The sequence below is a fragment of the Pezoporus flaviventris genome, unplaced genomic scaffold, assembly GCF_033815535.1.
Source record: "Pezoporus flaviventris isolate CSIRO_AGI_PZ_B2104156 unplaced genomic scaffold, CSIRO_AGI_Pfla_v1 ptg000046l, whole genome shotgun sequence".
Lineage (NCBI taxonomy): Eukaryota > Metazoa > Chordata > Aves > Psittaciformes > Psittacidae > Pezoporus > Pezoporus flaviventris.
Genome location: NW_026892594.1, coordinates 210,160 through 232,426, shown reverse-complemented (window position 1 = coordinate 232,426; position 22,267 = coordinate 210,160). Strand labels below are relative to the sequence as shown.

Genomic DNA, 22,267 nt, shown 5'->3' with positions numbered 1-22,267 from the left:
CCTGCCCCCGCGGCGGCTCGATCGATCAGCTCAGCACCCACAACAACTGCGTTCTCGCCTGGATTTCCCCCACTTGCCAATAAGCCCGCTTTTCATAGGTAGCGGAGGAAGAAGCTCGCCGCTGATTGGTTAGAGGCGGGGGCGGATACGGGAGCTTGCCCTGAGGAGAGCGATTGGGGCCATGTCGGCGGCGGCCGGAGGGTGGGAGGGCGGCGGGCAGGGCCCGGGCAGCGCGGCGGGGGCCGGCGGCAGCGGCCTCCTCAACCGCTTCGTGCAGCTACCGGGCAGGCCCCGCTTCACCGGTGAGTGGCAACCCCCGACCTCGGGTGTTGGGGGCCGGGGGCACCCCAAGGCGCTGAGGGGACGGGGACCCCATGGCTGGGGGGGTGACATCGGCCCCGCGGCTCTGGAGCATGCTGGGGGGATTTGGGGTACTCCATGGGTATGGGATGGGGAGGGGGTTCTGTGGGAAGGGCTGCAGTGTTCCCGGCCCAACAGGCCTGGGATATGGGGGTACAGTGAGAATGGGGGTGATTATCCCCTTATAAATGGGCGTAGGATGTTGAAGGGGACCCACAGGTTCGGGGGTGGAAGGGGGTTACCCCGTTCCTATGCCCCTAAAGGGTGGTGGTTCTTCCCTCCCTAACTCAGCAGTCTCCATGCAGATGGTGATGCTCCATATGCCCATGGATAAGGGAGGAGTGGGGACAGGGAACCTCACAGTCCCATTTGGGGTCAGCCCCATCACAGTCACCCTGAGATCCTGAATGGGATTGTATGAGCCTCTGGTGACATTTCCCCCCCGGTCCCAATATATCAGGTGTTTGGGGTGAGGGGTCCCCTCCGTTGGAGGGGTGATGCTGGGATGCTGGGTCCAGGCAAGCAGAGGGCCATTGGATGAGACATCAGCCCAGTCTTGTGCCCTAGGAAAGATGGTTCTTCCCCCTTTCCACCTTCCTTTTAGCAGTTTTGGTATGCTGGGAGGTTACCCCATGACTCTGGACCCCCAACTCCAAGAGCCCCCGGATATTAGGGGGAAGAAGTTGAGGTTACCCCCTAATCACAGCACTGGGGAGATCACCCCCTTCCCAAGAGCTTTGTGATATTGGAAGGGATATGAGGCACCCCATGGTTATGTGACTGGGGGAGTATCCAGTTGGTTTGGGGTCCCCTCACTTATCTCCACAGCACCCCAGTCCTCAAGGACCACATATTGCTGGGGGGGTGCCAGCCAGCATGGGGTTACCCAGGCTCAAGGCATCATTTTCTGCCCTGGACCCACCACTCAGATTCATCACTGGGGGATATGAAGTCCCTCACTGCCTGTAGGGTAGGAATGTCTGGAGCACCCACAGCAGCTGGGAAGGGGCTTTCAGACCAGTGTCTGTGTTTCTATCCATGTGGAGCCTGTCTCAAGCTGGATCTGCTGCAAGTATGAGCAAATCCGTTTGACTCTCCCGCAAGGCTGCTGTGAATGTGCTGAGTGGCTCCACACCTTCTATTTTTGGGCAGATTCTCAGGCATGTTTCCTTCCTTCTGTAATAAAGGCCTTTTTTTGGAACACAGGATCTGATTATGTTCCTGAATTTAATCATTGGCTTGAGTGAACTGGGAGCGCATCCCCCTGGTACAGCTGTAATGATCCCACTTTTACCTCTGGATTGTGTGCCAGTGTGGAATACTGCACACAGGGGCAGATGCTGCAGCCCTGGTGACACGCTGCCCCCATTCAGCTCAGCCTTAGCACTTGAATCCAGCCTGAGCAAACCCAAAGCTGACTGTCCACCTTCCTGAAAAGCTTATTGATAGAAAAAAAAACATTTGAGCCAATTCCTGGAGTTTTCTCCCCATTTGACACCTGATAATGCCCTATTTCTAGAGCTCCAGCAGCAGCAGCAGCCTTTATGTAACCATTGAAACAGGGAGAGAGGAATGGGGTTTTTACCCCCCCTCCTTCCATTTCCTCCAGCCAGGTTTGCTTTCTTACCTTCCAGTTCTCTTCCAGAGTTTCCAGGAGCATTGCTTCATTTCCCCCCACCATCCAATGCCTTAGACTCTTTCCATAAGGAGCACTATCTCCTTTTAATCCCACTTTTATAAGAAATTACTGTTGCGAAAGCATGTGAAGAACTCGCAGCACGCTTTGGCATTGGATGTGTTTGCTACATGAATGCGTTTGCTACATCCCTATCTGGAGAGCTCTTTTTGCTCCTGTGTGTCATTTGAAGTAGATCTGAACTATCTCTTGGTTGAACACAAGAGCATACACATTGAATTAGGTGCTGCTCCTGTCACATTCTCCTTTTCCACCTACTTGCAGAACAGATTTTAGACCTTTGTCACCTTGTTCACTGTGGAGAATTTCATTTGCATGGAGAAATGACCACAAAAAAGTGAGCAGGCAGCAAGTGGGAGCTGGTGCCAGGGTTGTGCCGCTCCATTTGCTTTCTCAAGAGGAGCATTTCTCTTGAGGGTTTCTCCAGAGGGACATTTCTCAAGCAGCATCCGCAAACCATGACTTAACGGCTCAAAAAAAACCCAAACAATTTGTGGTTTTGCTTTGTCATGATGGGTGAAGATTCTTTATGCATCTAAAATCATACTTTGGGGAAAGAAAAGGGAAGAGCAATTTTTAGGTGTTTGTAAGCTTTGGAAAGACCAAAAATGTCAACTGTAGGTGGTGTATGGTTTATTCTTCTCATCCATGTCCACATTTAAACTTTCAGTGTTTTCAACAGACTGTTGTGGTTAAGAGAATAGAAATAATCTGAAGACCAAAATATATCTTTGCCTCTCCCATTTATGCCCTTGCCTGGAGCTATCACTTCCCAGTGTAGCAGTCACATTAAGAGGTTTTCTGTATAGAGAGGTTCAGGTTTTAAACCCCAGGCATCCCAAGTCCCTGTGTCCTGGTTGGAATCAAGCTGAAAGCCATTTGGTTGAAGAGCAATGTCCATGTGATGCCTTAATCTTACCTTAAGAGAAACCTGGACAGCCTGGAAGGGTGGGCAAGCAAGAGCAGGATGAAGTTGAACATGACATCCCAAGGGTATCCCAGTATGGACTGGGATCTGTGTGGTGTGGGGAGCAGCCTTGCTAAGAGGGACCTGGGGGTCCTGGTGGACAAAAGGTTGTGTGTGAGTCAGCAGCAAAGGCAAATTGGGTCCTGGGCTGCATCCACAGAGACATTACTGGCAGAGAGGGATGGAATCATCCTGATCTATCCAGTGTTTGTCAGGCTGCTCCTGGGATGCTGTATCCAGTTCTGGTCCCTACAAGTAAAGAAGAACAAGGGCAAACTGGAGAGGGTTCAGAGGACAGGTTGGTAGGAGAAGTGATTGAGAGCAGCCCTGAGGAGAAGGACTTGGGGGTGCTGAGCAATGAGAAACTCCCCATGACCCGGCTTCAGTGTGCACTTGAGCCCAGAACCCCGCTTTGTGCTGGGCTGCACTCACCAGAGCTTGAGCAAGCAGCTCAGGGTGGGGATCCTGCCCCTCTGTTCTGTTCTGAGACCCCACTTGCAGCACTGTGTGCAGTTCTGGTGTCCTCAGCATCAGAAGCACATGGAGCTGTTGGAGCAAGTCCAGAGGATGCCATTAGGATGATTGGGGCTGGAGCACCTCCCATATGGAGACAGGCTGATAACATTGGTGCTGTTGAGCCTGAAGAAGAGAAGCTGTGTGGAGACCTCAGAGCAGCTGTCAGTGTCTGAAGGGAGCTTCAAGGATGCTGGTGAGGGACTCTTCACCAGGGACTGGAGTGATAGGACAAGGGGTGATGGGTTCAAAGTGAAACAGGGAAAGTTCAGGTTGGAGATAAGGAAGAAGTTCTTCCCTGTGAGGGTGCTGAGGTGCTGGCACAGGGTGCCCAGAGAAGCTGTGGCTGCCCCATCCCTGGCAGTGTTCAAGGCCAGGTTGGACACAGGGGCTTGGAGCAAGCTGCTCTAGTGGAAGGTGTCCCTGCTTGTGGCAGGGGGCTGGAACTGGAGGAGCTTTAAGCTCCCTTCCAACCCAAACCATTCCGTGATTCTGTGATATGGTCGAAGGTCTGGAGAACCTGCCCTGTGAGGAGAGGCTGAATAAGTCTGGAGAAGAGAAGGCTCAGGTGGAACCTCATCATGATTTCCTAGCACTTAAAGGGTGGCCATAAAGAGGATGGAGGATCTCTCTTCACAAGGAGCCACATGGAAAAGGCAAGGAGCAATGGGTACATGTTCCACCAGGAAAGGTTTCGTCTCAATGTAAGAAAGACATTTTTTACAGTAGGAACAATCATTCACTGGAAGAGCCTCTCCAGGGACATGGTTCCCATCACTGGAGGGTTTCAAGATGCAACTGCACAAGGTGCTGAGTAATCTCATCTTGGCCTCCTTTCCCACAAGAGGATAGAGCAGATGAGTTTTCCAGGTCTCTTCTGACCTGGGCTGTCATATGGTTCTCATATCCAGAATTCCTTTCCTTATTTCCCTTTTAGATTTTCACAAACCACAACCAACCCAAACAACACTCAGTTTTAGTGGTGTGAAATCTGTAATATATCCATTTCTGTGGCAAGTGTTTCCTCTTTTGCTCTGGTTTCTCAGTAAAAACAGTTCACTCATAAGAACTCCTTATTTTATTCTCTGCACTGGATGTTCTCTCATGTTACAATCCCATTCCTGTTTCACTAATCATGAGAAATACAGCTGGATGCTTGTAGAAATGTTTGAAGTATGTGATTGCTACAAAGAGGTTTGAAACCAGAAGCTCCCAAGAAGCGGGATGCAGAGGCAGGATGAAGAAGCAGACCAGCTCTGGATGTTGATCCAGTCCTTAAGCCTCTCACAGCTGAATGTGAGAATGAACATTCTCCTTGATACACAGCTTTAGGGACTTCACATGTTTGAAAGGCTCTTGGCCAGTAGCCTGAGGGTTGTGTTTGGCATCTTTGGCTGGATCCTTTGGCTGTCCTTGGTGCTGGGCAGAGTCATCACTCAGGCATTGAGGGCCCAGGCTCAGCTGCTTTCTCTCTTGGGTGTTTTGGAAGGGAGCTGCGTGTTCTGGGGAGGCTGAACACAGCTGGAGGAACAAACAGGTTTTAAACCTTCTCCTTAGTGTTGCATTTACATCCTCCTTATCCAAACGTTTGTAAAGTACTCTGATTACATGAGCCAGTATGAGAAAGATGAAGCTTTGAAGACTGGAGTCAAAGTCAATATTGACTTGTCACATTCTCTGTCCTATGAGCTAGCAGCACTTTGGCTTGACCTAAATGTCCTTCAGAAGCCTTGCGGAAAGCATAAATGGAAAGGGAGATATTGAAACCTGCTCTTCCAGATGTTGAAAATACAGGTACCAGGGAAAATACACTGGTACCATCTTGAGAGAGCTTTAAGAAGCAGAGAAGAGGATGCACACATGCACCTTAGCTGTTCACCACTGGTTTGTTACTTTAGGAAGCAAGAGCCACTTTTGTGGCTTTTATTAGTTTTGAATCTGTAATTATTATGGAAGCAGAAGGAAGCAAAACACTGAGGCCAAAGCATCTTGCTGTAGGAGTCGAAATGTAAGAGACCTGCCCAAAATGAGTCTGCCCTGAATGAAGAACAACCTAGGAATCACAGTGAGAACTTGGCAACCATCACCCTTTCACTGTCTGTGTTGGATATAAGTGATCCTGGCTGGGTCATTTGGATATATCTGGTTCTTGTGCGTGTAAGTGATCAGAACCAGCTTATTTAACTATTTTGTAAAATCAAACCCTCCCCAGGACCTCACAGTGGGTTTTGTTGCGTTAACTGCTTGATCCTTTACTGATGACCTTCCTGTGGATATTGTGATTAAAATAGAGTGGGAAGAAAGGGAGGTTATAAAAAGCAGTGTTGGGGTTGTGTTTGAGGCTATACCTGGATATCTCTAGGTTATGCTCCAGGAATAAATAAACCCATGCTTTGTTCTGCATGGTCTGGAGGAGGAAAGAAGGGCTTGGTTTAAAACACTTTAGCATAGTCTTTAAATCTGAATTTGAGGTGCACATGAAATGGATTCTGTGAGACCCCACTTCGCAGCACTGTGTGCAGTTCTGGTGTCCCCAGCATCAGAAGGACATGGAGCTGTTGGAGCAAATCCAGAGGAGGCCAAGAGGATGATCAGGGGCTGAAGCACCTCCCGTATGGAGACAGGCTGAGAACACTGGGGCTGTTGAGCCTGGAGAAGAGAAGGCTGCATGGAGACCTCAGAGCAGCTTCCAGTGTCTGAAGGGGGCCTATGCTGGGGAGGGACTCTTTATTAGGGACTGTAGTGACAGGACAGGGGGTAACTGGTTAAAACTTAAACAGGGGAAGTTTAGATTGGATATAAGGAAGAAGTTCTTTACTGTGAGGGTGGTGAGGCACTGGAATGGGTTGCCCAGGGAAGTTGTGAATGCTCCATCCCTGGCGGTGTTCAAGGCCAGGTTGGGCAGAGCCATGGTTTAGTGTGAGGTGTCCCTGCCCATGGCAGGGGGGTTGGAGCTAGATGATCTTAAGGTCCTTTCCAACCCTAACTATTCTGTGATTCTATAACTTCAGGTAACCTGCTGATGCCAAGGAATCTTTGTGCTGTTTTGTTTTGTTACTCCTGGCTATTTATAGATTTCTGTTGCTGTCAAGGTCCCGGAGTTGGAATTTAATAAACTTTGAATCTTGTGTTAGTCAGAATAGGAGCAGTATTTATGAACCAGCAGGTGCAATCCAGCTTCGTCCTCCCCTTAAAGAGGGACATTTTGACACCACTGGTGTCTTGTTGGACACCATTCAGGACCATTCCATTTTCTCCTCCAAACTAAAGGGTTTCTGTACATTTTCTTAATGAACATCTTTGTTTTCTCCTCCGTCTCACCACAGACCTATTCTGGGTTCAAAGTATTTGGAGAGATAAGAAACAGATGCCTCATGCATTGGTTGCTGTGCTGGATCACATCAGGAACAGATACTCATGTCACCTTTTTGCTTACTATCCTTTCTAATGATACCTCTTGCAGGAAAGGTGTTCCACTAGGAATCCACTTAAACAAAGTCAGTTTGGGACATCCCATCAGCTCCCTCTGAAGTCACCCTATGAATCACCTAAAAAGGGTGTTAACAGGTCAGTGCATAGTCAGCGAGCAGGTTTCTATAGGATAGCTTAGTCCTGAATTAGGTCCTGCCTTAGTTATGTCCCTGTTGTGATGTTTCAACTTCATTCTGTTTGTGGAGCTTCTTATTCTCTGCAAGTTTTATTGTTCCCACTTTGGCCCTCAGGACCAAGGAAAAGGAGTCTCCTTGTGAAATCACCTTCCTATCCTTCCTTTCTGCTTTGCTCTGGAGTCTTGAACTGGGATAACAAGTGCTTTCCAGATTATATCCATCCACTTGAAAGCCATTTTCTGTAACTGGCTTCATGACCAGATCTGTCTTGACACTGTGCTGCTGCTTTCCATGTCTGGCATCAGGGAATTCATAACAGGGCCTGTGACCTACAGCTTTTCATGGTGACAGAGCCTTGCTGTGCTTTACTTAGTGTTGGGCACATCTTCAATCTGTGGCAGAATCAGCTCCTGGGGAGCTGGGCTTTGGTAACTCAAGGAGGAAGTTAGCAAGCCCTTGGGTGTTTCCCTCTTCCTGCCCCATCTGAAGTTTGCACTTGTGTAATAGGCTCATTGCACACCAGTAATCCTCAAGCACAAACTGATCCAAAACTTGGATGAAGAATTTCAGTAGGAGATGTGAATCATCTGATAAAACATCATTAAATGGAAAGGCAGCCCTTCCTTGGAGGGCAGGTAACAGAGCTTGTCTGCTGAAGAAATCAATCTGAATTAAATAGGTTCAGCTTTTGCAGGTGTCTTCTTTAAGAACACAGAACTGAGGAATCTTTTTCTAAGACTTTGTTCTAAAGTGAATTAGAATCATAGAACAGTTTGTGTTGGAAGGGACCTTAAAGTTCATCCAGTTCCAAACCCCTGCCACAGGCAGGGACACCTCCCACTAGAGCAGCTTGCTCCAAGCCCCTGTGGCCAACCTGGCCTTGAACACTGCCAGGGATGGGGCAGCCACAGCTTCTCTGGGCACCCTGTGCCAGCGCCTCAGCACCCTCACAGGGAAGAGCTTCTGCCTTATCTCCAACCTGAACTTCCCCTGTTTCACTTTGAGCCCATCACCCCTTGTCCTGTCATTACACTCCCTAATGAAGAGTCCCTCTCCAGCATCCCTGTAGCCCCCTTCAGACACTGGAAGCTGCTCTGAGGTCTCCACGCAGCTTCTCTTCTCCAGGCTGAACATCCCCAATGTTCTCAGCCTGTCTTCATACGGGAGGTGCTTCAGCCCCTGAGCATCCTTGTAGCCTCCTCCGGACTTTCTCCAACAGCTCCATGTCCTTCTGATGTTGAGGACACCAGAATTGCACACAGTGCTGCAAAAGAGGGGTCTCACCAAAGCAGAATGGAGGGGCAGTTAAGATCACTTCAATTCTTAATAGAAGAGTTTAGTGACAATTTAACTTGGTTTAACATTGTCCATTGCTTGCTTAGGTGACTCAGAAGATGTACTAAACTTTTTTCCCTGTTTAATGAGTAGATAAGTCATCTTCTCTGAGCCTCTGCAAGTGGGAGGATCTAGTCCAGTGAGATGAAGGGGACACTGACTGAAGAATGAAACTTAAATCCAGCAAGCTGGGAAACCTTTGGAGGGAAGTCAGTCCTTCATGTGGAGCATGGGTTGAGCAAACAAAGCTTGAATAGATCAAAGAATGTATTATTCTTGAGAAGAGCAAAAGGAAATTGGTTGTGTTTGTAGCAACAGGGGCTTTGGTTGGCCTTTCCAGTTCTTCTTTCCCTGGGAGTCACCACCATGTAGCAAGCACAGCAGGAGGAAACATTCTGGCTGCTGCCATCCCCAGTTTGATGCTCAACGCTGAAGACAGTGGATTTCCCCTGAGTTGTGAACTCATGGCCAGGGACAGGCCAGGATCTATGGCTTCTGACAAAGTTACTGAGTGAGTGGTTAGTGGACTTCGTTCCTGTACTGCACAGAGTTCTTGGGTTTGATGGGAATAGACAGGGAAGTAGTGGCAGATGTGGTTTGCAGCAGGAATGCTGCAGGGGAAGGATGGGCCTTTCAGACTATCTCAGCTGGGTACTTGGAATTACCTGGTTGACAGCAGCTCCAGCTTCTGATGCCCTTTCTGTGTCTTCAAAATATCTTCCAAAAAGCATCTTTTAAAGACAGGAGATGCATTTGCAGGTAAATGGAAAGAGGTGAAACCAGTTGGGATGTCTGTGGGCTTAATGTACCTGTCTTGCTATCTCAAGGACCTGCAAGCATCAAACATTGATCCCTTTCCGTTGAAACTTCAGTGTTCTGGAGCTTTATGGCAAAGTCCCTCTGATTCTGGGAGGTGAATGGCAGGGAAGGTCTCCTTGGTTTTGTTCTTTAATCTATTTTCTTTGAATTATGCCTCTTCCTTTTCAGTCTGTTGGCATTATATAGAACTCAGCCTTATTTATGTTGGGCACTTCTAAGGTTAGGCTGGACGAGATGCTGGGACATCTAGTCTAGACTCTGCTTTTGCCAAGAAAGGTTGGACCAGATGATCCTTGAGGTCTTTTCCAACCTGGGATTCCTTGAGTTTATGATTATTCTCTTCTCTTCCATCTGGGATATTCTCATGGCAAGGGTTATAACTAGAGGGAAATAGGATCTATAGTTGATGTAACATTTGAACTCCTCATTCCCTGTCACCTTTTAAATTCAGTGAGTGACTGAATTAAATCCTCACTCCCCTGCAAAACATGTACATCAGTGCTCCTAATCCTTGCTGGAATTAAGCTCCTGTTCCAGTTCTTCCAAGTCTTCTCTTTGAGACCTTCGAGGCAAACATAGAAGAAGAAACAAGGAGGAGGAGCTGCCTGTGGCCAAGTGTAGACACGTGAGATCCTCTATAGGCTGCAGGGAGGCATGGGCGCTTCTCAAACACAGTTTTGTTTGCAGATCCTCAACATCAGATGAATTCCCCTCTTGAAGCATCTCCAATTTCAAGAGTCTGAAGGATCACCTTGACTGTAAATACCTTTATTGTCAATGTATTCACTTCAAACTGAATCCATCTCTTTGGATAGCTTCAGAGTTTCGAATAAAGAAGTTCCAAAGGGATGGATGTTTCTCTTTCCAGTTGTGAATCACCTCTAAAGCACGTAATGTTTGTTTAATAGTTTAGGCCAGTAGCTTCCTGGCTGCCGCTATGAGTACATGTAACACCCACCCTTTCTGTGCTGCAGTGTCCATGCCACACCATGTGTCTGATGGCACTGCTCTGTCTCAGTAGCCAGGCCAAAGACTCCAGATTTTTCCACTAATTCCTAAACTTTCTTGCCCTCTCTTTCAGCCAGTGCTAATTTTCTAATGTGGGAATTGCTGCAAGACACAATTATTACTGGAAACAACCCAAATCTGTCAAAACAGGCACAAGGACTTTGTCTGAACCCTGCAGAGCAGCTGAATTCTGGACAAGAGTTGGGGCTTAAAGCAGCAAATGGGGAACATGATGAAGCAAAGCTGTTTGTGCTGAGTTAAAGTTTATTACTGAGTCTGGACAAAGCATTTATTTCACCTTTGCTGTAGGAAAGATTCTTGATGCCTTGTTCATTGTTGTCTGATTTGTTGCTGAGAATTGTAACAGCCTCTAAGAAGCAAACATGGGTCCTACTTTGATGTTTCTCTGGGTCCTGTTCCATCCTAGAAGTGTGTAAAAGAGCTGTGGGAGCAATTGGGTGGTGAAGATCTCTGGTTTGTTTGGGTGAAGAGTCTTCCATGAACTTCTTTTGATGGTTCAGGGCCAAGTTGGATGGGGCTTGGAGCAACCTGCTCTAGTGGAAGTTACCCCTGCCCATGGCAGGGGGTTGGAACTGGATGAGCTTAAAGGTCCCTTCTAACACGAACCAGCCTCGGATACGATTTTGGGGGGTTTCTCTTTACTGTCAACTGAACCAAAGCAGGTCTTGAGGTGCCACAAGCAGAGGATGTGCTTGAGGGAGTGATGGTTACGCACTGAAGTTGTACAGCTCGGGGGACTATTATGTATTCTCAAGATGAAGCTTGGAGTTACTCTCACCATAATACTTGTATTGCATAGAAAACATGATTTTTGAAACTTCCCTGTTTTCTACACTTGTCTCAGACCAGCTTCTTTGTTCGGGACCTGATAATTTTCTGTTCCTTTCATCTTTTTAATTCCTTATGTGGACCTGTATCTTGTAGGAAAACATCCATGTCTGACACTCTGCTTGGCTCTTGCTGTGCATCGAACTTGAGCAAGCTTGGAATTGCTTTTGGATCAATTGCTGTTCTCCAACAAGAATATTGCTCTGTAGGTTCTCCTGGGATGAATCAGTCTTTTATTGTCTATTCCAGTTGAGTCCTGAGCCTGTCCTCCCTGCTTTTATTCCCATTGGCTTATAGTAAAGAGGGTGGGCAGCCCTTTTGGGAAGGGCTGTGTCTGCCTGTAGTGAAGCATCTGTAGGATCTTAGATGGGTTCCCTCTATGCATCCTCCCAGTGAAAGTGCCTTTGTCTACGAGCAGATTTTCATCATGGAATGGTTTGTGTTGGAAGGGACCTTAAAGCTCATCCAGTTCCAGCCCCCTACCGTGGGCAGGGACACCTTCCACTAGAGCAGCTTGCTCCCAGCCCCTGTGTCCAACCTGGCCTTGAACACTGCCAGGGATGGGGCAGCCACAGCTTCTCTGGGCACCCTGTGCCAGTGCCTCAGCACCCTCATAGGGAAGAGCTTCTGCCTAAGAGCTCATCTCAGTCTCCCCTCTGGCAGGTTAAAGCCATTCCGCTTCTCCTTTCCCTACAGGCCCTTGTCCCAAGCCCCTCTCCAGCTTTCCTGCAGCCCCTTTAGGCACTGGAGCTGCTCTAAGGTCTCCCCTTCAGGAGCCTTCTCTTCTCCAGGCTGACCCAGCCCAGCTCTCTCAGCCTGGCTCCAGAGCAGAGCTGCTCCAGCCCTTGCAGCATCTCCGTGGCCTCCTCTGCACTCGCTCCAACAGTTCCACGTCCCTCTTGTGCTGTTGTCCCAGATACTTGCTGTATCAGACCTGTGTTGCTTAATGTTTAGGTAGCTGAAGGGTGTCCAAGGTGAAAGAGCCTACTTGAGATACAAGGTGCCAGGAGCAAACGAGAAGAAACTAAGAGCAGGTTTTTGTAGGAGGGCAGAGCAAATCATTACTTTTCTTCTTTATTCCCATCTGGCAGCTCAAATATAAACATTTTGGAACTGTTTCCTAAGTGAAATCTGCCACAGATTGTGGCAGAAGGGGAATTTGTAAGATAGCTCATAAATTGGTCTCATGGAAGGCTTGTTGTGCATCACCCTGCAGGCAGGTCTCTAGGCTGCTGTGGTCCAGGGGCTGGAGACATGAATGAGATGGCGACATAGAATCACAGAATGGTTTGAGTTGGAAAGGACTTTAAGGTCATCCAGTTCCAGCCCCCTGCCATGGGCAGGGATGCCTCACACTAGACCATGCCACCCAAGGCTCTACTTGGAGAAGTGGATCTGTCACTACAGAGCTGTGTCCTCCTGGCTGCAGATGTGCTTCCCTGTGGCTAAACACCAGACACTCTTGTTGGAGGACCACCAGAGAGCTGGAATTGCTCTGTTCTGGAGCCAGGCTGAGAGAGCTTGGCAGGTTCCGCCTGGAGAAGAGAAGGCTCCTAAAGGGGAGACCTTAGAGCAGCTCCCAGTGCCTGTAAGAGCCACTAGCTGATGTATTCCTGACCCTCACATGCAAGCTCAGCTCCCCTGCTGTCCATTTGTGGAAGATCTTTCAACTTCTTGTTTTGTTGTAGGCAACAGATCTCCACCAGCAAGAAGTGGCCATCGTTGTGTGGCGGATAATGCCAACTTGTATGTGTTTGGAGGCTACAACCCTGACTACGAGGAGTCTGGAGGGCCAGAGAATGAGGACTACCCCCTCTTCAGGGAACTCTGGCGGTACAACTTTGCTACAGACACCTGGCACCAGATGAGCACTGAAGGCTACATGCCCAGGGAACTGGCCTCCATGTCACGTACGTATGGAAACTCAATTCCTGTGCACCCTCTCCTGAAGCTATTTTAATCGGTGTCCCTTGTGGAATGCAAAACTGGGCAATCTGGATCCTATTTCCAGCTGTAGGCCTTGAGTTTGGGTTGCTTTTGTGATTTTTCTTTCCCCCTTTGCTCAGGTTAAGGCAAAGAATTTCAAATGCAAGAGGTTGTCCTCAGGTATTTAACAGTTGCGTTGCACCTGCACCTCCAGCAGGTTGATGCTCAGTGCACTCAGACATCCCAGAGCATCCCAAAATAGATCTCTTTGTTCACTACCCATTTTTAAAAGTAGGCCTTTGGTTTCCATGGTTTTAGGTTGCTTTCTTTCTCCTTTAGGGCATTTCAAAGCCATAAATGCAGAGTGTGAATTGTAGGGTATTGAACAATACTGAACTCTCTGTTGTCTCCAGAGCAGTCTTGTTCTGTTTCACTGCATCTCACAGCAACGACTCTCACTGCTCTGTCTCTTTCCCCTAGTTGTGCTTCATGGCAACAACCTGCTGGTGTTTGGGGGTACTGGGATCCCCTTTGGGGAGAGCAATGGCAACGATGTCCATGTCTGCAATGTCAAGTACAAAAGATGGGCTCTACTCAGCTGCCGAGGAAAGAAACCAAATCGAATCTATGGGCAGGTATGAAGGACAGAGCCTTGTGAGGCACTTTGTGCCTGTGTACACTGGGCTGTGTGCCACAGAGCACAGAGCTGTCTTCTCTGCTAGTTGTTCTCTGTGTATGTAAATACAGGCAGGTTCACTCATAAATAGAGCAGCCTTGGTTCTTTAGGTTTTCAAAGGAGTAGTTTTCTTGTAGTTAGAAAAGCCAGAATTTGTTCACTAGCTGCCAGATGCAGTTGAATGCAAAAGTATGCCTGATTTAAGAAATGGTTCTAGAGTTCTAGGTAGGTTCTAGAGTTGCGCTGCAGCCTCCTTAAAGCCTTTAAAACTCAAATTATAAATGAAAACAGTGGCCAGTAGATCTTATTTGTAATAGAATAACAACTTTGAGGACTTTCCATAATATCCTGGGTAAACATGATGTACAAAACAACAGATTGACTCTCACAGGAGGCTGCTACCTTTTGCTGTGCTTTCCAATAATACTCCCAATGTACTTGTGGTGCAGACATTTATAACCCATCTAATGTCTCCTTCAGATGCGTACCAGATGGTTGGATAAAGAAAGCAGCATTCCCTTTTCTCAGTTCAGCTTGAGCTGGCGTTGGGCAAACAGGTAGGTGGGAGCAGAATGTCTCTGCTTCCACCTTGGACTGCACCAGGGAATGGTGCCTTCACAGTTTCGGTAGGGTAATAGTCCTGTGTGCTTTCCAATTGCACACTCTCTCTGTTGTTGAGTCTGAATTGCCCACTGTGGGGTTTCCCCTGTTACCCTTAATGCCACTGGCTATCTGGTAGGTGTTTTATAAGAATCTCTGTAACAGTATCTATATAAGGTCAGCATGGAAGAGATTTAGGGTTAACTGTGCTTTGGGTTTAGCTCCTGAGAGCCCCTGCTGCACTGATCTGCCTTGTGTGATGCCTAAAACTCAGCAGCTCCACTTCTAGGTCTTCATCTTGTGATCACGGAGTTAACTTTCTACTCTTACAAACACCTCCTGCCCCCCATCTGTTGTATATCATCTTTGTTTGCTCTTCATGTTGCTCACTTTGTGAACTGTAGGTAGAGATTTTCAGGCAGTGTCTTGCTCTGGGAGGGCAGGAACCCTCTCTCAGACACAGGATGTCACGTGTCCTTTCTAACTGGTTTCTCTCTGTTACCTGCCAGGCCATGGCCATCATCAATGGTTGTCTCTATGTGTTTGGAGGAACAACTGGTTATATTTACAGCACTGACCTCCATAAGCTTGACCTCAACACTAGAGAGTGGATCCAGCTGAAACCAAACAACATGTCCTGTGACATGCCAGAGGAGAGGTGAGAAGCTGGGCAGTCTCAAAGAGCTTTTGCACTGGGGACTCACCACCTTTACTGGGAGTGAGAGGCTGAGAACACACAGGCAGGGTGCTCTTAGAGCAGTGTTTTTGGCTGTGAACCTGCCACAGCCAGTGCTCCAGCAGTCTGGTGTGCAAGGGGATGTGAAGCCTTTGCCAGGATGCTGATTTGGACTTTGTGGTGCCAGAACAGAGCTGGGGACCTGCAGCAGCTGGTGAGTGCTGAGGAAGGGAAGAGGTTCCAGTTGCTCCTTGTCCCTTGTCCTGTTCTGTACCAAGGCGTGGAGGAAGGAGGGCAGGGAGACCAATCTGTGACCATCTTAGGTTGGAATATTGATGGTTATCATGGTGCTCCATAAATCGTTGTATTTAAGTTCTGTGGTGCTCTGCTCTCAGAAGATGCCTTTCAGGCTTGTGGGGTGCAGCTTAGATTGCTCCTGAAAGCTGCCATATCTGAATGCTCTCAACCTGAGGGGCTGATGCAGCATGGCCAGGCTTGGGGTGTCTGCTTAAACCACTACAATGTAATGGTATTTTACAGAAGGCTTTTGTTGTTGCACTGACTGCTTGTGCTGCAAAGTCCTTTTTGATACTTCCAGGTACAGACATGAAATAGCCCACGATGGTCAACGGATTTATATCCTGGGAGGTGGAACTTCCTGGACAGCTTATTCCTTAGATAAGGTAATCAGCTTCATTTTGCACATCTGTTATCAAAGATTCTCCTTTTAAAACATTTAGGACATCTTTCTAAATGTTGTACTTGTGCCAAAACAGGAAAGTGCAAATACCTAAAGGTGGGCCTGCAGGAAAGCTGGAGAGGGGCTTTGGACAAGGACCTGTAGGGACAGGCCAAGGGGAATGGCTTTAACCTGCCAGAGGGGAGACTGAGATGAGCTCTTAGGCAGAAGCTCTTCCCTGTGAGGGTGCTGAGGCGCTGGCACAGGGTGCCCAGAGAAGCTGTGACTGCCCCATCCCTGGCAGTGTTCAAGGCCAGGTTGGACACAGGGCTTGGGGCAAGCTGCTCTAGTGGAAGGTGTCCCTGCCAGTGGCAGGGGGTTGGAGCTGGAGGAGCTTTAAGGTCCCTTCAACCCAAACCATTCCATGATTCTAAAATGAAGAAATTCCTTGTTCATATATTGATATGGTGACTCTTTTCTTCCCCCTTAATTGTAAGCTTTAATTTCCTTTCTTGTGGTACACGTTTCTCTCTGATACAACTTGGGGAGGGAAGAACAAAATCATCTTGAGCACCAAAATGATAAATGAGGACACTTCAAATAGTGCTCTGCTTCCAAATAAGCTGAAACTGCAGCAGGGAAATGACTTTTTATCTCTCCATTTTCTGCATTTCTTTTCTCCTTACGTGCAGTATGAACTAGGCACTTCTAAACACTTCTGAGAACTGGAGGGCGTGGGTTTAATGTCTTCAGGTTTTAGAAGCACTGTTCTTTTTCTTCAGCTGTAGGGCTCAAATAGCAAAGCCTGAGATGAAAACTTTAGGAAGCTGCTATTCTTTGAAGGTGATTTTATACCTGCTTAGTCACTGGCTGAGATTAGCTATTTTTGGTTTTACACTTAACGAGAAAGAGGTGGTATTTATAGTGGCTTCCTGGGTCAGAGCCTGAAACTGCGTCATCGGCGTGATGGGAGGGCCAGGAGGAACTAATGGCTCCTCTTTATCTCTTCAGATCCATGCCTACAACATTGAAACCAACACCTGGGAGGAAATTGCCACAAAACCTCATGAAAAAGTTGGTGAGTCTGGAATTTCCCCCTGGAATTTCCCTTAGAGAGTGGCCAAGATGCTTGAAGATGCAGTTTTTTGGCAGGCTAAAAGCCTTCTTCATAACCTTGTTGTACAGCGTGTGACAGCACTGGCTTCAAGGTCCTGCTTGTTTAGAGCTTAAACCCATCTGAAGCATATTTAGCAGCCTGGCTTCTCTCCCTCCCTGGCTGGGAAGGATGACAGTGGCTGGCTCTCCTCCCAGAAGAAGATACACATCACCTCTGCTCCCTCTGAGGGACCACATGCTGGCCTGGGTAGCAGTAAGGGTTTCCCTGGAACCTTGGCTGCTGCTTTCACCAGGCCAGAGCTGAGAGCTGGAGTCTGTGGGGAATGAGATTCCAGCACATTTCCTCCTTCTCTGGAGAGCAAGTAGGAGTCAAACCTGAAACAGCAGTTGCTCAATTAGAAATGTTACACCTGGGATTGTAGGAAGAAGCCCCTTATAAAGGAAGCAAGTGCCTCCTATCCATGACTATGTGTTGAAATATAATCACCAGTTTGCCCAAGCACTTTAAAGCAACTATAACAGATTTTTCTCTTCATTCTCCTCAGGCTTCCCAGCAGCCAGAAGATGCCATAGCTGTGTTCAGATCAAAAATGGTAAGAGCTACCTTGAGTATTGGTGTGTCTTAGACAACCTAGCAATGAGAACCTCATCCTTCTAGCCTGAGAGCTGCTGGCCTCCAGCACACATTTGGGACTACTGCAGGGCACATGTGTCTTTTCTGGAAGAGGATTTCTTTCTCATTAACAGGCCTTAAGCTGCCCAGTTGGCACCACTCTGCTTCCCAGGAAAGTGCTGGAGCCACCATCCCTGCAAGCGTTCACACACCATGTAGCTCAGGCCCTCAGTGCCAGGGGTTAGTGGTGGCCTTGTCAGTGCTGGGGAATGCTTGGATTTGATGCTCTTAAAGGTCTTTTCCAACCTGGCTGATCCCTTGATTCTATGAGGGATCTTGCTGCTGTAGGTGAATTTACTTCTGCCCTGAACAGTCACTTCCTGGAATTCTGTGGTATTTTATGCAACATCTAAAGCTCATATGGCCACCTCAGTGTAAAATACCACGTATTAGCCATGAGTATCCGTGGTGCTTTGCAACTTACTGGTTACAAGCTCCTGAACAGGTATGAATGATGCTACTGCTACAGCTTGAGGGCTGTATAGTCTTTACTGAAAGTCAAAGTGAGGCCAAGTCCTGGAATCCAAGTTCTGAGATGAGATTGTTCAGGGATGATCTTAAGGTCCTTTCCAACCCTAACTATTCTGTGATTCTGTCTTTACTGTGGGGGTGGTGAGGCACTGGAATGAGTTGCCCAGGGAAGTTGTGAATGCTCCATCCCTGGCGGTGTTTAAGGCCAGGTTGGATTGAGCCTTGGGTGACATGGTTTAGTGTGAGGTGTCCCTGCCCATGGTAGAGGGGGTTGGAACTGGATGATCTTAAGATCCTTTCCAACCCTAACTATTCTATGATTCTATGATTTCTCCTGATCAATGTCAGAAGATAGAGAAAGCTCCAGGGAGACTTTAAAGCAGCTCCAGTGCCTAAAGGAGCTACAGGAAAGCTGGAGAGGGGCTTTGGACAAGGGCCTGTAGGGCCAGGCCAAGGGGAATGGCTTTAACCTGCCAGAGGGGAGACTGAGATGAGCTCTTAGGCAGAAGCTCTTCCCTGTGAGGGTGCTGAGGTGCTGGCACAGGGTGCCCAGAGAAGCTGTGGCTGCCCCATCCCTGGCAGTGTTCAGGGCCAGGCTGGACACAGGGACTTGGAGCAAGCTGCTCTAGTGGAAGGTGTCCCTGCCTGTGGCAGGGGTTGGAACTTTAAGGTCCCTTCCAACCCAAACCAGGCTGGGATTCTGTAAGTGGCTTCTGTGCTGGGACCAGTTTGGGAGGTTCTGAGATCTTCTGTTGAGGTAGAACAATTGTTGATCCTAAAACTCCTCTGGAAAAGTGATCACTGACTTAGTCCCAGCATGTTCTGCAGTTACTGCACCAAGGATGGCTGGGTCTGTAAGCACTTTGGCTTTCCTCTCTTACAGATGTGTTTGTTTGTGGAGGCTACAATGGAGAAGCGATTCTGGGAGACGTTTGGAAGTTGAATCTACAAACTTTCCAGTGGGTCAAGCTGCCGGCTGCCATGCCAGAGCCAGTGTATTTTCACTGTGCTGCTGTCACACCAGTAAGTGACTCATTTGTTTCCTACGAATCTGAAGTTCAAACTATTCATCCAACCACTGTGACGTTTGTGTGGGCTGCAGATAGAGCTGAAGCAGGGTTACCAAGGAGGTGACCTCCACTTTAGGAGCTAAAGGCTTGTGTGAGGTCACTGCATTGACTGCTTTTACTCCTGCTGCTGTTTGAAGAGCTGGAACACGCAGTATGTTCTGCTCTCTAAAAGCAGTGATGCATTTTAGCTTTTAAACTGTATCGGCTCTGAGGACTAATTCCATGTATGAGTAGCAGTTCCTGTTTGTAGAAGGAAAAAGGACAAATAGTGCCCTAAGTAAACTGGTTTTGCTTACTGAGAACAGCCTGAGGTGAAGGATTACAGGTGAGTAGCTCTCTTTGGAAGACACTGCTAACAAAATATAGGTTAGTATAGGAAGTATTTATATATATAACAAAGTATAGGAAGGTATTGCCAGAGCTGTTTGTGTTAACCAGAAGCTTAGAAACCTGTGACTGATAGGCTGCAGGCAGCAAGAAAGACATTTAGCTGTGATTTCAGCTCATCATCACCTTAGGGCAGTGGGTGAGGGCAGAAATCAGGTTCTTTGGTTGTAAGTGCAGGTTTCACCTCATTTGGATATAGCTATAAATGCAGCTTCTTGGGAAACTGGTCTGATCAAGGTGTTTCCCAAGCAGGGAACTGCAGGTGGGTGCCTGGAATGCCCTTTGTTTTCCTGTATATTGAAGAAATGCCACTCACAAAATAGGTTAGCAGCTGAGCTTCTCCCATTTCCCGTGTCACTCCTGTGCTGAGGTAGCAGAGGGAATGCAGCATATGTATGGTGGGGGTTTAGTTTAAAAGAGCACATTCTTTTTAGCTGAAACCCAAGCATGGTTCCATACTAATTTATTAATGCTTTGCCCAACTCTTAAAATGTATTTTTGGGGGTAGAATTCACCTAAATATGGAGCAGAGCTCTCAGAATAGCAGATCCATGCTTTGGGATGAGCCCTTCAGCACTGATTCCTCCCCTTGGCTATGAGAGGAGCACGACTGGCTCAGGCAGTGACATTTCTATGTGCACACAGAGGTATGTGAGCTGAATCTCACTGTGATTTAACCATCTGGGAATCTGGAGAGCTAAATCCTGCTTTTCTTACCTGTGTTACCCCTCAGCACCTTCTGTGCCCTGTGTAACTCCCTCTTTTCCCACCTAGGCTGGCTGCATGTACGTTCATGGAGGGGTGGTCAACATCCATGAGAACAAACGAACTGGCTCTCTGTTTAAAATGTGGCTGGTGGTGCCCAGCCTGCTGGAACTGTCCTGGGAGAAGCTCCTGGAATACTTCCCTCACTTAGCAATCCTCTCCAGATCTCAGCTTTTGCACCTTGGACTGACACAGGGACTTGTTGAGCGACTAAAATAAGACCAGCTCGTGCTTCCGTCCAAGACATACTACGTTCCAGAAGCCCCCTTCCCACCTCCCCTTATTTATGGATACCATGGATGGTCTTGCTAAGAACATGGAGGAACCTGCTCAGCGCCTTATTCAGCAACTACATCGATGCCTTCCTAGAGATTGTTACTTTCAGTTGTTGAAAAGCCACTTTTTATTTATGGATCTCTAAATTACACCATTAATCAAAAAAACTGTTCTCTGGTACTGTTTCATAACATCCAGCCGTCAATCTGGTGTCAGCACATGCTTGCAATTAAACTGGGGAGGGTGGGAGCTTTGGGAATGTCCAAGCCCATGCTTACATGTGGTGCACTTTTATTTCCACAGGCTGTATCTAACAGAGGATGCTCAGTGTAGAGCAACAGCCACCCTGTTCTTTTGCTTTGGAGAACACTCATCCCCTGCCACCCAGCTGAACTCTCTAAACCCAAGAGCTCCTGCTTTTGAAGGCTTTGCATGTGTTCCATGGGCATGTTCCCATCTCTTGGAGCTTCAGAAGACAGCTGGAACGTCGCATGGGGCAGCGAGTGAAGCTTTGCCTGTGCAGCTTTTCCAGTGCAGTGACTTGAACCACCCCCTGTCTGTGTGTTCCTCACCTATTCATGTGGAAATGTTTGCTTGGAAGACTGCTTAAAAGTTGCCACTTCCTGGACTATTGTGTAGTTTACTCAGGGTGCTGAGGGGAGGGAAAGGTTTGTGCTGAAGCTGTTTTAACTCTTGCTGCTCATCTTGCAACAGCAAAAACTCACCCTGGAGCTGTCAGAGCTCGCTTTTAACCTGCAGCACATCAGACCCAGTGCCTGGGTGTGAGCTTTGTGTTTTCCTTCCTCCCATATAGCACATGTTGGCCTTTTTCTACTCGGCTTCATGTTCCCCTGGGGTGGGGATGTTATTGCTGTGTGTGGTTTTAACCAAGGTTCCCAGGTGGCTTCCTGGAAGCTCATGGATTGCTTATCCCAGGAAACACAGCATCAAAAGAAGGGGAGAGGGAAGATCTCTCCCTCTTGCTGTAAGCAGTGGTCATGGCCACACAGGCAGGAGGCTGGCCCCTGTGTTGCTGTGCTCCATATACAGTGATGTTGGCTCTGTAGCCCACACTAATGGCTGTTGGAGCAGCTCCACCTGGCTGGCATCACATTTGTGCAAAGTCCTTTTCAGTTGAAGACCATTTTTAAGTGCCTTTTCTTTTAAATCAGCTTTTCTAAGTCCCTTCCCCTTCCTCCCATCAGAGACAAAGGGGTCACTTGGGGGTTTTGAAGAGATTACATTTAAATAAACCATAGCATTGGCTTTGTGTTGTTATTTCAACAGCACTGCCTCATCCATCCCTGCTACCCCTCTTAGGGAGCACCCAACTGACCATTAGGGGTCAAGTTCTCCTACTGATTTACCCCAGTATTAAGCTTTCCCTGTTCTTGGGGATAGTTTTCCCCCCATTATAGCCTCACTTGCTGCTTTTTCCCCTCCAAATCCCAAGAAAACAAAGGTTGGGCATCCCCCTGAAGCATTCGCTGGTGCTCTGGACCACCCAAACTGGTGGCAGTGGTTTGCAGCTCTGGTTTATGTCCCCTTTGTTGTACGTTTGCAGCTCAAAGGGCAGAGCTGGGAACTTCAGCTGTGCCACATGGCTTTGACAGGCCCCAGTCTGCATTTGGGCTAGTTTCTGTGCTCCTGGAGAGTGTCATCACCCTATTGCAACCCTTCCAAGCCGCCTGACTGTTCGCTGCAGCTCAGCTGTGAGCCCAGACCCTGCAGGCAGTTGGGGAATAGGGTACCTGCTCTCCTGCCCCTGGTTTGGGGTGTCATCTTCTGCAGGACCAC

The 22,267-nt window shown here is 48.0% G+C and overlaps 1 protein-coding gene across 1 annotated transcript; it reads left to right on the top strand.

Annotated features, from left to right (window-relative positions):
- Nucleotides 1-159: 159 nt before the first annotated feature.
- On the top strand, nucleotides 160-21,748 carry KLHDC10 (kelch domain containing 10). The gene is made up of 9 exons (XM_061467900.1): nucleotides 160-302; nucleotides 12,844-13,065; nucleotides 13,562-13,716; nucleotides 14,867-15,015; nucleotides 15,632-15,716; nucleotides 16,724-16,790; nucleotides 17,374-17,421; nucleotides 18,856-18,995; nucleotides 20,204-21,748. Exons 1-9 carry the CDS (start codon nucleotides 182-184, stop codon nucleotides 20,411-20,413), a joined length of 1,197 nt encoding a protein of 398 aa, XP_061323884.1. The 5' UTR covers nucleotides 160-181; the 3' UTR covers nucleotides 20,414-21,748.
- Nucleotides 21,749-22,267: the final 519 nt, after the last annotated feature.

Coding starts and splice junctions, on each gene's coding strand:
- KLHDC10 (XM_061467900.1), top strand. CDS start 182: ATGTCGGCGGCGGCCGGAGGGTGGGAGGGCGGCGGGCAGGGCCCGGGC. Junction 13,717..14,866: donor CAAATCGAATCTATGGGCAG/GTATGAAGGACA, acceptor GTTACCTGCCAG/GCCATGGCCATCATCAATGG. Junction 18,996..20,203: donor ACTGTGCTGCTGTCACACCA/GTAAGTGACTCA, acceptor TTTCCCACCTAG/GCTGGCTGCATGTACGTTCA.